The following is a 14,308-nucleotide window of genomic DNA, read 5'->3' as shown; positions in this document are numbered from 1 at the left end:
GATAGCTACTTTACGGAGCCATTCCAAGTTCCTGAGTCTAGCCTTGTTCATAGTCTGTTTTCCCGTGTCTTGATCCTAGCCTGTTATCTCGTCCTGTCTGATTTCTGCCTGCCCTGAAGTTTATAGCCTGTCTTGGATTTACCCTTTGCCTTGCTGTTTCGGACTGTGTTTGCACCTCGATTTGATTATTGCTTGTTTTGGATTACTCTTTTGTCTTGCCCTCAACATATCTGTTTGCTGGTGTCCGACTCTTGCCTGTGTTGACCATGCCTGTAAATAAAAGCTTGCATATGGATCCCGCATGCCTCTCGTCTCATCGGCTCTGTTACAGAATACTCGGCCCCACAAGGATCCAGCAGCTTTTCAAAGGAACATTGGTCAGGTATGGACACAGCACGAATATTATTAGCCCTTAAACAAGGCCCACGATTGCTGGAGAACTATATTCGAGAATATTTAGCAATCGCGCATTATTCAGATTTACCAGACTGTCTTTTGATAGAGTTTTTTTGTGATGGCATTAATCAACCTCTACAATCTGAGTTTAGACGCGAGGGTCCGCGTTCGTCACTCGCTCAGTTTATTTATGGATTATGCTCTGTTGTCTGTCGGTTCCTCATTCACCGTGGGTATCGCTGTGGAGGAACGCAACGTCACGTCCGTGCCTATCACGGCGGCAACAGCGGAGTCCGTTCACAAAATGGCGGCGACAACAACGCTTTGTCATGTCACAGTTGATCTTCATGAGTCAAGTCAAGTCACAGCTGCTCTTTCTGAGTCGAGTCAAGTCACAGTTGATCTTCATGAGTCAAGTCAAGGCACAGTTGATCTTCATGAGTCAAGTCAGGTCACAGTTGATCTTCATGAGTAAAGTCAAGGCACAGTTGATCTTCATGAGTCAAGTCAAGTCACCGCTGATCTTCCTGAGTTAAGTCAAGTCACAGCTGCTCTTTCTGAGTCAAGTCAAGTCACCGTTGATCTTCATGAATCAGGTCACGTCTCAGCCGAACTTCCAGAGTTTCGTCATGTCTCAGCTGAACTTCCAGAGCATCGTCACGTCACAGCTGTTCATCCAAAGTCACGTCACATCACAGCTGATCATCCAGAGTCACATCACATCGCAGCTGATCGTCCAGAGTCACATCACAGCACAGCTGTTCGTCCAGAGTCACATCACGTCTGTTCGCTCAGAGTCCTGTCACTTCCTGTCTGTTGCACCCAGGACTGTTCTTCAGTATCCCAGACTGGCATCCAGCGTGGAGGACCCACCGCTGGTGTCGGCACGTGCAGCTGGTATACCTAAGCCAGCGTTCTCAAGCCCTCCAGTTCCTGAACTAATTCCCCTGTCTGTATCACTTCCCACTATGGGGATCGCTTTATGGTGTATTTGGGCTGCATACACCACCACTGAAACTTTAAAAATGGCAGCGGCCACTGTGATTTCTCCCGCGGTGGCGGCTGATGCTGCAGATCCTCCCGAGGTAGTGGCGCACGCTGCCATGTTCCCTGAGGCGATGGCGCCCGCTGCAGCTTCTCCAGAGGTGGCGGCCCATGCTGCAGAACCTCCCGAGGTGGCGGTGCTCGCTTCAGCTCCTTGCGCGGTGGTGGCGCCCAGCAATGCACCTTCAGCCTGTCATGTCGCGGTCAAATGAACCGTTGATGAGCGCTGTACCTGTCCAGCTAAAGAAAATGTTACTGAACTCTCCCTGTTTCCTGATGGTACTGCTGTAGAACCTCCAGAGGTGGCAGCATCTGCTGCAGAACCTCCAGAGGTGTCAGTGGTATCCGCCTGCGAATCCTCGTCCTGTCCTGTCACAGCTATGGAGGCCGCCTGCGAATCCTCGTCCTGTCCTGCCACGGCTATGGAGGCCGTCTGCGAATCCTCGTCCTGTCCTGTCACGGCTATGGAGGCCGTCTGCGAATCTTCGTCCTGTCCTGTCACGGCTATGTAGGCCGTCTGCGAACTCTCAGCCTGTCCCGTCACGGTTGCGGAGGCCGTTTATGAACTATTGTCTCGTCCTGAACTGGCCAAGGAGGCCGTTTGCGAACTATTGCCCTTTCTCAACCCAGCCGAAGAAGCTGTTTCTGAACCCTCTGCCTTGTCTGTCACACCTGAAGATGCTGTCTGTGAACTTCCTGACTGTTCTGCTGCAGCTACAAGGACCGTTCAGGAACTCTCATCTCTGTCTGTCACTGCCATGAAAACCTTTAATGAACTCCCTGTATGGTCTGTTAACCCTGTCATGAGTCCAGAAACCACTTGTGAACAATCTATCTGTCCTATCCATGAGACTAACTGTGAACTGTCAACTTGTTCAGTGTTCCAGCATGTTTGATTTCCCTGTCTGTCCAGAACCAGTCAATAATGTTAAGTTAGAGCTGTCAGTCTAACCAGTTTCGATTAATGACTTCACAACGGAACTGTCTGCTTTTCTAGTATCTCCCAGTGTGCCTGATTATGACCCATCTGTATTGTCAATTTCAGTCAGGGAGCCGAACTATGAACTATCTGCCTGTTCTGTTTCCCTGAATATATCTGAGTTTGAGCCATCTGTCCTGCCTGTCATGAGCTCAGAAACTACAAATGCACTCTATGTCTGTCCCATTACCCCATCAGTATCAAAGAAACCACTAATGATCTGTCTATCTATCATGTCTCAGTCAATGAGTCTAATTTTGAACCATATGTCTGTTCCGTTTCGATCAAAGAGTCTGATTTTGAAGTGTCTGCTTGTCAGTTTCAGTCTGTGAGCCAGTTTATGAACTGTCTTCCTGTCGGGTTTCAGCCAATGAATCTAGTTGTAAACTGTTAACTCAACCAGTCGTTGCCAATGATTCCAATTATGAACTTTCTGCTCGTTCAGTTGTCACCAGAGAAAACATTGAGCTTTTTGTGTCCTCTGCCTCGGTCCTTGAAACCGTATATGCTCTGTCTGTCTCTTGTGTCTCAGTTTTCCCTAGGTCCCAATCTCTACCAGGAGTTTCTGCTCCGTCTGCTCCACCCTGGTGGGCTCCTGCTCCGTCTGCTCCACCCTGGTGGGCTCCTGCTCCATCTGCTCCATTATACTGACACTCACACCACACAGACTGTTACACATCACCCTGGACTGCATTTCCCATCATGCATTGCACTGATTGCACACAGCTGTAACCAATCACACGCTCACCTGAAAGCTATTACACACACTATATAACACCCACTCATATCCTGCTCAAGGCGCCGAATATTGTTTAGCATTTATCGCTCACCTAGGGATAGCTACTTTACGGAGCCATTCCAAGCTCCCGAGTCTAGCCTTGTTCATAGTCTGTTTTCCCGTGTCTTGATCCTAGCCTGTTATCTCGTCCTGTCTGATCTCTGCCTGCCCTGAAGTTTATAGCCTGTCTTGGATTTACCCTTTGCCTTGCTGTTTCGGACTGTGTTTGCACCTCGATCGGATTATTGCTTGTTTTGGATTACTCTTTTATCTTGCCCTCAACATATCTGTTTGCTGGTGTCCGACTCTTGCCTGTGTTGACCATGCCTGTAAATAAAAGCTTGCATATGGATCCGCATGCCTCTCGTCTCATCGGCTCCGTTAAACCTTTAATTTAATTTACTTACCAGACATGTTTCAGAAATTGTAAAAATGACTGAAACTCACCCATATCCAGCCAGGAAGCCCACGCTGGATGGGCTGACTTTATCATTGAACACCACCATCTCAATACTCTGGCATCTGCTGGCTGGAGGGCCAGGAAAACACTCTTCCACCACCCACCACTGCGGCCCCATCTCTGCAGAGCTCCCGTTTCCCCGCTGCAGTTTGATGGACAGAGGACGGAAGAACTGTAGATGAAGATCATCCAGGCTTTTGGGATGTTCTGTGAATGATTCCATTAAAGTCAGGAAAACATTCTTTGATCTGCAGATCTGTTGCTCTAATGCCATTCATTTACATGTAATCACTTAGAAGAAGCTTTTATCCAAAGCAGCTTACAAACGAGGACTACAACATAAGTGATTCATCCTAAGCAGGCTATAACGAGAGGTGCTAAAATGCAAATTTTCAAAAACTGTCTTGAAGAGTACAGCCAAGAACAGAGTAGGAAATCAGAACTAGTGTGTACTGAGCCAAGAAAGAAAGGTTTAATAACTCACCCACTTGAAGTCGATGTGCCACTTTAGCATTAGGCCTGGAAGTTCCTCTGATATATTTTGGCAGCAGATTTTCCATTAACCTGACAATCATCAGAGAACAGATGGAATGAGAAGTAGCAAAAACAGATGTTGAAAACATCAATACTTAAATGTTTAAGAAATACTTACACTGGACGGCTGCGTGTCCCTCGGAGCATAGACACCAGTTCCTCTCTCAGTCTGCTATCTTCATACTTCACTGTGTGTTCACCAGCCGCCTCTGCATTCATCACCAGAGATGCATTTCTGCTCAAACATGCAAAAAACACAATGACACATCACATGTACCATAAAATGTTAAACATTTTTATCATTATGAGATGAGACAGAAGGCACGAGTGAGAACATAAAGCATTGCCCCCCATCATAGTACACTTTGTTGCCAGAGTATCTTCAAATATCTTCACATGCAATGTCAGGAAAGAGTATGGCGACTTTTACCTTCTGTAAAAAGGTCCAGTATAATTACCTCAGGTAATGCTAATCCTGTGCAAATAGACCAGTTGTATATATGTATGTAAATATTCAGTAATTTCCTGTTTAAATGTATTTTTCCGCAGTTTTTCAAGTATGGAGACATTTTGAAGAAGACTTCCGTTGCGTTCTAGGTGGTGTTTTACGCATACGACGACACAAACCATTCAGATCAAAAAGGAGGTCAAAAGTACTTGTTAAAGGCATGATACGTGTGTTAGTAAGTGCCTATTACCAAAAGAATCAAATCAGAATTTAATTAATTTAATTAATAAATCGCTCGACTGAACCTAACTGTTTTATATACATGAAAAACAGCCCAGTTTCCCCTCCCACTTCTGGTAGTTTTACTGATATTTCTTATCCCGTGCGAATTGGCCATTGATATTACAGACGTCCTGTGGTAAAATTACATTAATCCATCTACCCTTGTAAAACTAATTCCGTCTGAATTGGGCTTATAATGCATATTGTGCCCTGAGGGTTGACATGACTTGACACCATGTGTAGCGTTATTCTATGCCCACTATGGTGCTAATTATTCTAATGAGGCAGGCACTCCCTTAGCATGGTGGAGTGGGCATTGGTTCCCCATAGGGTCAACTCCAGATGCCGCATCAAAGTTTGAAACTTTGAAAGGGAACATCTAGGTTATGACTGTAAGCATGGTTCCCGTTTCGTTGTCATGCATCGAGTTTGCCTGCACATCTCCTTCAGACAAAAGGGTTTTCCAGGTGCCCTTTTATACTCACGGGCACTCCACGGACATTATGGACTGTTGTCACTAAATTAATTGACATGTTTGCTACACATGCTCAGACAATGATCATGATGATGGCATTCCCCATAGCATCAACCAATTTTCCTTCTCAGGGAACCATGGTTACAGTCGTAACCTAGACATTCTTTTTGGTGAGTCAAAATGAGTTAAAAAAAATCTATTTGTTTTTCATGTAATGGGGCTCACACACCAGACGAGAAGTGCAGCACCGCGCCACATCTTTAAAATTTTAACACATTGTTTTTTACGAGTGTACGCACACAGGCAGTGCCACTCGGCGTCTGTCTGCAGTGCCCGCCTACAACTCAAGAGGCTGTTCAAAATCCTGCCATGCCACAGCAAGAATGTCATTCACATATTTTTCCATTAAATTATATTATAATTGTCCCAAAACGTTGTTAATGTACATAATGATTTCACCCTAGCAAATGAGAGCAATGTATGTTTTCCTCAGATGCAATATATGTTCTGTATATCAGTGTGGGGGGAATAATGTTATAATCTCTTTTTTTTTTTTTCCCGATTATTGCAATTCGTGCTGAATTGCATAAATTGAATAAAATTGCAATTCGTTTTTTTTTACTTCAAAATTTTAGTCATTAATTTACTTCCATGCAAAGACACCATGACGCCTTTGGTCTTTATAATTTGTGCAGTTGTTGTGATTGTGAGAATATACCGTAGTAAAGTCCAGCGCAGTGTGATGTAGAAGTGTGTCGAGTTGCTGATTTCATAGATCATGGCATCTCGGCTGGCAGGACTGACGTTCCACAGTCGACTGGCGTCACTTTTGATCTTTGCCGTCAATATGTCCTCTGCCATGTAGTTCACAATAAACTGCATCGCCGACTAATTGAGGCACACGGAGGACAGTTTGATCAGACTGACAACAGAAGGATGACAGTCTATCTGTTTAAACTCAAGGTTCAAAGTGTTATTGTATTACAATTTATAACAATCATGAAAAATTAAGATTAATAAAAGTTTCAGTCACAAAAACAGCAATCTAAAGATGAAATTGCATTTTAGCCTGTGTGCATACTAAAATGTGTTGAATGACGTGAAAGGGAACTATAAATTGCCATTGCTCATGTTTTGGGACAAATTTAATGTGTACCGGGTAAGTGGCGAAGTGATTGCTCATCTTCTGGAAGGCCGATTGAGAGTATGGGATCAGATTGTGTTCCTGAGCACTCATGGTAAACAATGGCTGTAAACACATATAAAAAGACAACAAGATTAATTATCTTATACTAGACCAGTGGTTCCCAGTCCTGGTCCTCTGCACATTTTGTATGTCTCCCTGATAAAACACACCTGATTCAACTCATCAGCTCATTAGTAGGTGAGAGAGACATCCAAAATGTGTACTGTTGGGGGTATCGGGTTTGGGAACCACTTTACTAGACCAGTGGCTCCTGGAGGGCCAGTATCCTACAGAGTTTTGCTCCAGCCAGCTCCAACACACTTGGCTGGATGTTCCTAGTGAGTCTAAAGACCTTGATTAGCTGGTTCAGGTGTGTCAATTAGGGTTGGAACTCAACTGTATTGTGGCCCTCCAGAAATAGTTTTGACACCCCTAAAGTAGACATATGTGCCAAACATTTGTGCCATAATGTATCAGTTTAGGTGATTTTTATTTATTCATTTTTTTTTTTGTTCATGTGTGCTCTTAAACACTGTAATAAAGTAATGATATGATTTAATTGATGTAGTCATCGTCATATGTATTTAAGGAGGTGTGTTCCAGTGTTGCCAACTTAGTGACTTTTCAAACCTCTTAGCGACTTTTTTTAGTCCAAAAAGTACTAGTGACAAATCTAGTGACTTTAACTTTAGGTACTTTCCAAGACTTGCCAGCACTGCTGTTGCAGTCACTGTTTCATATTTGTTCGTTGTCTGACAACAGAAACAGAAAAATATATAAATTAGAACAGCTTTATTTGGACATATTTGGAACATTGAAATACAGCATGTGTGCACAGAGAGTAGGGGAAAGGGTGACCTCTGATGGCTAGCAGACGGAAGTTCATGGACCGGATACGTAACAGTAGGGGAGAAGCAAACATGTGAAAAGGGCTGATATTAGGCAGACATCATGAATATACTAATTAGTATATGGCATTATCTAGGGACATTTAGTGACTTAGCTACTTAAGAATAGTTGGCAACACTGTGGAGTTCTAAAAAACTCATGTACTCATCAATCACAAGAGTAAAACTTTGTTAGATAAAGAAAGACCTTTTTGGTGCAAAAAACTTTTCAAACCTTAGAAACTAACCTTGAGAAACATAATATACAGGGGTGCACATACGTTTTTCAGCCTGGTTCTCATAAGAGAACCTGGAGATTTGGTTTGGTCCTTACACTGCACATAGTGTGACCCATTAAATATAACTATAAAAAATAAATGAATAATAGTGACTTAGTGATAATATTATTGCACTTTATTTAGTTAGTTTTTCAAAATAAAATAATAAACAAAATAATAAAGTGTGATAATTCTATTTTTAAATAAAAAGGGAGTATTACATACAAATACAATCATTTTATAGTAAACTTAAAAATAAAATGCTAATATTTACTTATTTTTTATATATGAATTTTCATCATTTTCAACCTTAAAATCAGCAGGCTTTTCTTTTGGCGGGTTGCCGGCAAGTAAGTATATGCGCTTCTGGGTTTAGCGCACCGATTAAAGAGCATCAGTGAATGAAATGTCACAGTTTTGCATTGTGCTTTGAAAACGGCTACGGGTAGCCTAGATTTATGCTTTTGCATAGAAATCGTATACAGTACAGTTTGTCGATCTAAAATGGTAATTGTACATTAACAGCTGTCAACCATGTCAGTACGCAAATGCGCTGTCAGAACTTATTTACACAGCGCATTTTTTATTTTGGTCGTGCATGCGGACTTGCGGACCACTTATGTGCACCCCTGATAATATACAAATCTGAAACTGCATTTCATGACCATCATGAACTGTGATCAGTGTAATATGTAAAGAATACATCATCATGTACAGACGTTCTTCATCGCAAAGTGGTTTACTGCTGTGTATGCATTAGTGAATCAGCCAGTAACTAAACAATCAACTTCACACTGTTCCTGCTAGAAAAAAAAGTATCAATATTGTGGTTATATTATATTGCTCAGCGTCTCTTATTTACACTGTATTTTCACAATGTTAGTTATGGTGAAAGAGTTTGTGAGATTCGCCCATTGCGATAGGAGATCACTGCATCGTGTGATCAGTAGACATGACTGTGTTCGGCTACAGTATAGCGCTTTGATGCAATGGGAGGAGTTCTACATACAATGCTATAATCAAAACTTTTCATGATCATTTCATATTATAGTATTATATTGTCACGCCCTTGGACTTCCCCTGTGTCTTGTGTTTTGCTCCCCATGTGCTCCCCATAACCCAGTTTCTCCAGTGTTTGATTATGTTCATTGTTTCCAGGTGTTTCCCATGTTTATTGTGGCTCCCATGTCAAGCCCGCTGGCCGCTCCATTGTCAAGCCCACTGGCCAATTCACTTCCAAGCCCTCAGCTGACAGCAGCCCGCTCCTTAACCCCAAACCAGAGGAGAAATACAAGGAGGAAAAGTCTGTTAGCTCCAACCCCTGAGTCCGCTCCAGTGTCCGCTCCAGCCCCTGAGTCCGCTCCAGTGTTGGCTCCAGCCCCGGAGTCTGCTTCAGTGTCGGCTCCAGCCCCTGTTCCCACGTGCAGCTCAGAGAGTGTTGTGGTTCCCACATCCAGCCCAAGGAGGGCTCCAGTTCCCATGTTCAGCTCGACATTAACACATGTTAGACTGCACCCCATAAACACAATCAAGCCTAGAAAAAAACCAGTGAACCACCCCTTTAATATATAGACATATTTCAAACTTATATATAGTTTGTATATATAATTTAGGTGTCATCAGTTAGGAACTTAACTAATCAAATAGCACACCTGTGGAATAGCAATTTTTTCTTTTGAAAGCCATCTTTCTAGCATTTGTAAAACAGCATTTTTCCATCTTAAAAATATCTCTAAACTACGACCTATGCTCTCAATGTCAAATGCAGAAACGTTAATTCATGCGTTCATGACCTCAAGGTTAGATTATTGTAATGCTTTATTGGGTGGACTTTACTGGAAGAACTCAGCAGCTAGAACCAGGAAGTATGACCATATTAGCCCCATTCTGTCAACACTGCACTGGCTCCCTATTGAAAAACAGATACATTTTAAAATCTTGCTAATTACTTATAAAGCCCTGAATGGTTTAGCTCCTCAATACTTGAGCGAGCTCATATCACATTATAGTCCTTTTCCTATTTAGCGCCAAACTCTGGAATAATCTACCTAGCGTTGTTCTGGAGGCAGACACACTTTGTCAGTTTAAATCTAGATTAAAGACCCATTTCGTTAACCTGACATACACATAATACACTATCGCATTTTTGTAATTCAAATCTGTTACATAAAGATGACTTGACTTGATTTATAATACAGATTACAATGTTACTCTTTAGTGTTGAATCACACACCTCATATCCAAGTATGCTCAACTGGATGGACACATCTAGAGGTTGATTGGTTACTCCTGCTACAGATTTAACCAAAGACATAAAGAGAAGAGGGAACCAGACGATGCAGATGAGAGCAAAAATAATGAAGCCGCCCATTGTGTATTTCACCATCTTCTTCTTCCTCTGTCCACGTCGGTGAGGGTATTTCTGTGGCAAGAAAACATTCTATTAATTTATAGTATGTAAAATATCACAAACATATAAGGAAAGGGATATTTTAATAAAATATAACAAAAGTGAGTACACCATTGTGAAATATAATTTAAATGTCAAACGATTGGAAATTATATTACCCCTCAATTAAATTATTTCTTAGTTGACATGTAGAGTATTTCCTATTATAATAAACAAATACTTTAAAAAGATTATATATTTAAAAAATACCCCCACCCCCTAAACGATACAAAAGTATTACTGCAATTTCCAATGCACCCTGTGATTTCCAGCTGTTGGCTATAAAATGACACATAAGCACCAGAACTTTCTCAGTTTAAACACATTTACAGAAGGGATCAGGAGCTATAGAATGAGCAATAGCACCACTAATCAGAACTGCAGTGGCAGCCCTTGTAAAACAACACCACATCCACATGACCTGAGCTAGGTGTGTACCTGCGGATCATTAAAGAGTTTTTAAAAGTATTACATTATTTTTTTTTTATTTAAGGTCATGAAAAGTCTTAAAAAGTCTTATTTTTACTTATGAGAGGTCTTAAATTTTAGATGAAAATTTGATGACATATCTAAATACTTTACTGAATAAAAAAAAAAAAAATCTTATTAGCATTATATAATTTTTCTGATTCTTAATTTTAATTCTTTCTTTGTGGATTTGCTTGTTCATGTGACATTTTGTGGCATTTAAGACAGTGTATTACATACTGTCTCCTCTCCTGCACGTGAAAGAGAGAAGGATAAGAAAATGGGTAAATATAAATTAAGTTTATATAAGTTCATTCTTTACGCTCACTATGTGATGTACGCAGTTATATGCCCAAAAATTCAAGATACATGAAAATTTTTTGCCCGATGAGTTTTTGTCTTTTATTTATAACATATTATGTAGTTACGTCACAATATCACACAAGCAAAGAAGCTGTTCTTTTCCCAAATACTAGCACGATTGCAAATCATCAATACTGTTTGTTTTTCCTTTATTTCACTAATGTACATTTCGGTCCCACTTTATATTAAGTGGCCTTAACTACAATGTACTTGCGTCAAAAAATAAGTACAATGTACTTATTGTGTTCATATTGTATTACAAGACACTTCTGCTGCTATTGAGGTGGGATACGGGTAAGGTTAGGGACAGGTTCGATGATATGGGTAGGTTTAAGTGTGGATTAAGGTGTAAGGGATGGGTCAGCAGTGTAATTATAAATGTAATTACAGAAATTAATTACAGATGTAATTACATGCAGGCATTTTTTTTTAAATATAAGTACAATGTAAAAACATGTATGTATCACACACAGTGGTAATTTGTTTCCTAATAAATACACATTTGGTGAACTCTGACCTGTGAATTTATATGACGAGAAGATGTGTGACTAATAGAGGAACTAAAAATCACAGGTTGACTTCTTTATTGAATTCAAAGAAGGTAAATGTGTGAGACATCTAAGATATGTAGTGTTGGAAGTACTGCAGAGAGTACTAGAGCATGACTTTATAAAAAGGTATGATGTCACCTGTATGTATCAGTTTGGAAAGATAAAATTAATTTGGATGGCAAATTTTCACCTTTTCCGCTTCTCTCCAGCATTTGAGAATAAAGATGTTGGCATAGATGTCCTCCACACAGATCCAGTTGGACAGGCTAAGAGTTGTGTCTGTCCACACCCAGTCCATCACTGCCCTTAACTCAGTCAGGAACGGAACTAACCTGAACCTGTCAAAAAAAGCCCATTACATTGACCTTTACATTTAATCATTTACCAGACACTTTTATCCAAAGCGCCCTTCTGCTGTTTGTTTAGACCAAAGCCAAAAACTACCCTTATTTTTACGCAGAAAACATGCAGTTGTAAATGTGAACTGGTGGATCAACAAGAAGATAATGAATTATAAAACTCTAAAGATATAGCCTACACTAAGATATATTTGTTACTAAATGAATATAATTGTTTGATAATAATTGTTAAAATTAATATAAAAATAAAATAATATAAAAATTGTTACTTTTGACCATCCAATAACAGAAATGTGTATTTTACACCAATAATGTGATGCGGCTGCTGGGCAATCAACACTGGTTGTGGAGTAAATGAAGACACTACGGAAAATATATTATGATAATATAAATGACCCTTTCAAAGGCCAGTGAAGACATACTGCCAGTTAGTGTAGCAGGTTGCAACCTCCTAAGGTGTAGTTCAGGGAGTATGCCTAGAAAGGTAGGGTACAACGGGGCTAAAGGCGCCCCGGGGTAAAAGGTGCCTTTGATATTATTTTCATCTAAACCACTAGATGGCACAAAAACGTGGCGTAGCACTTTCCAAAACATCCGCTTTTCAAGATGCACATGTTTCATATAATAAAATATCAGTTGTTGTTACTACTGTAAATATATATTCAATTATTATTGGATCTCCTTCAATACTTTCAGAATCTTTACTTATTAAAACAATTTTGTTTCTGTATTTTAAAATATATTTTTTTATATTAACATATTTTAATGACAGTATATTTATAGAAAAAAAAAACAATTCTTTTATTTTTCAAAATAAGCAGAAAATAGTACAAAAAAAGTGATTGTTTTGAACAAGTATTAACTTAGACATTATTTTAAAAAAAAAACATTATTTTATATAAATATTTTATATTTACATTTATAAGATTTTTAAACCAAATAAACAACTTGAATGATTTATTTTCACACAAAATCTGTTGCTCCATTAATGTTCAATACAACGTATATATTTTTTCTGCAATTATACATTTTAGGCACAGTGAATGGCACATTTTTTCTTAAGGTGGGCCTTTAGCCCCATTGTACCCTATACCTTTATTTAAGCTAGACCTTTAGAGTCTTTGTGGCATGCTAAGAGACAACGTTACATTCTGTTGAATGTACAGAATTAATGACCAAATCGGTCATTGTGGAGCGAGTAATTTACTTACCCCTGAAAGAGGAAGAGGTTGAAGTAGTTGTGGTTCTTGGTAAGAAAATTTCCAAGAACACGTTTTGGGTAGCCACATTTGATCTGGTATGCTGAGAGACCAAAATAAATGCACTTCACAAAGTACCACAGTTGAGCAACTCGATTCCTGTTGAATCTCCTGAAATAAGAAACATTGCAGTAAAATTAATATCAGCAATCATAATGGTAATCCATATTTTATTGGTATTGGTAAGCCATATTGTAGGGTTCACACTTAGTAATTTCATTATAGCACACAACTACTACAATTTACAAGCCCAATTTTTAAGTGATGGGTTACACCTTAAAAATGTCCCTGTATGTGTATGTAACCTGGGGAGACTTGGGAATGAGACATTAGCTTACAGAACTGCCCCAACCATTTAAACCATTGGATTTACAAAGTGTGAAGAGGAGACTTTAGAATGGGAACAGGGAGGGGTTAACATCTTAAACCCAGCATTAGCACTTAACAACCACTTGCATAAACAACACAGTAGAAGCTTTATTCTTATGCTTATACGTTTTTTTAAGTAGTTAGATGCGATAATTGTAACTTTTTTGTGGGATTATAAGAATGTGAGAATATCTAAAAAAACATTTATGCAAAACTAAAAAGGAGGGAGGGTTTGGCCTGCTGCAGTTCAAATATTACTATTGGGCAGCAAACCAAAGTGTTGTCGCATGCTGGAAAAAGCAGCCTTCTGATGCAGATAGAGATCCATCCTGACTTAGAATGGAGCAAGCATTTTGCAATAAGATGTCTCTTGCTGATCTCCTGAATAGTCCTATTAGAACTGACCCGGCCTTATATGATAATCATTTTGTAATAAATAATGCGCTGAAAATATGGAAACAGATTAAAACCTATTTAAAGGCTCCCTGCATGTACCTAGATAGTCCTATATGTCAGAATCATGCCTTTTCTCCTGGTTTGTTTGATTCAGGTTTTACTTAATGGGAGAAGATTGGCATTCAAAGAATAAAAGATCTGTATATAGATGGGACATTTGCCTCATTTGAGCAATTAAAAAAAAGGCTTTAATATCTCTAATTTTTAAGATACTTTCAAGTTACAGGTTTTGTAAAAAAAAAAAAAAAAAAAATTAAATTTTTATGTGATGAAATTAACAAGTTTAA

At 39.7% G+C, this 14,308-nt stretch overlaps 1 protein-coding gene across 1 annotated transcript in view; it reads right to left on the bottom strand.

The window, feature by feature from the left end:
• The window catches only part of LOC107731100 (piezo-type mechanosensitive ion channel component 2), a 173,300-nt gene that overhangs the window by 4,180 nt on the left and 154,812 nt on the right, over window positions 1-14,308 (bottom strand). Inside the window, 8 exon segments of the mRNA XM_016542086.1 lie at window positions 3,645-3,864; window positions 4,142-4,221; window positions 4,310-4,426; window positions 6,115-6,284; window positions 6,553-6,645; window positions 9,981-10,169; window positions 11,769-11,916; window positions 13,149-13,307. Of these exon segments, the coding sequence (XP_016397572.1) occupies window positions 3,645-3,864; window positions 4,142-4,221; window positions 4,310-4,426; window positions 6,115-6,284; window positions 6,553-6,645; window positions 9,981-10,169; window positions 11,769-11,916; window positions 13,149-13,307 (1,176 nt within the window).

The sequence above is a fragment of the Sinocyclocheilus rhinocerous genome, unplaced genomic scaffold (genome assembly GCF_001515625.1).
Source record: "Sinocyclocheilus rhinocerous isolate Xijiao unplaced genomic scaffold, SAMN03320098_v1.1 scaffold2264, whole genome shotgun sequence".
NCBI classification, from domain to species: Eukaryota; Metazoa; Chordata; class Actinopteri; order Cypriniformes; family Cyprinidae; genus Sinocyclocheilus; species Sinocyclocheilus rhinocerous.
This window is presented reverse-complemented; position numbering and strand designations above follow the sequence as displayed.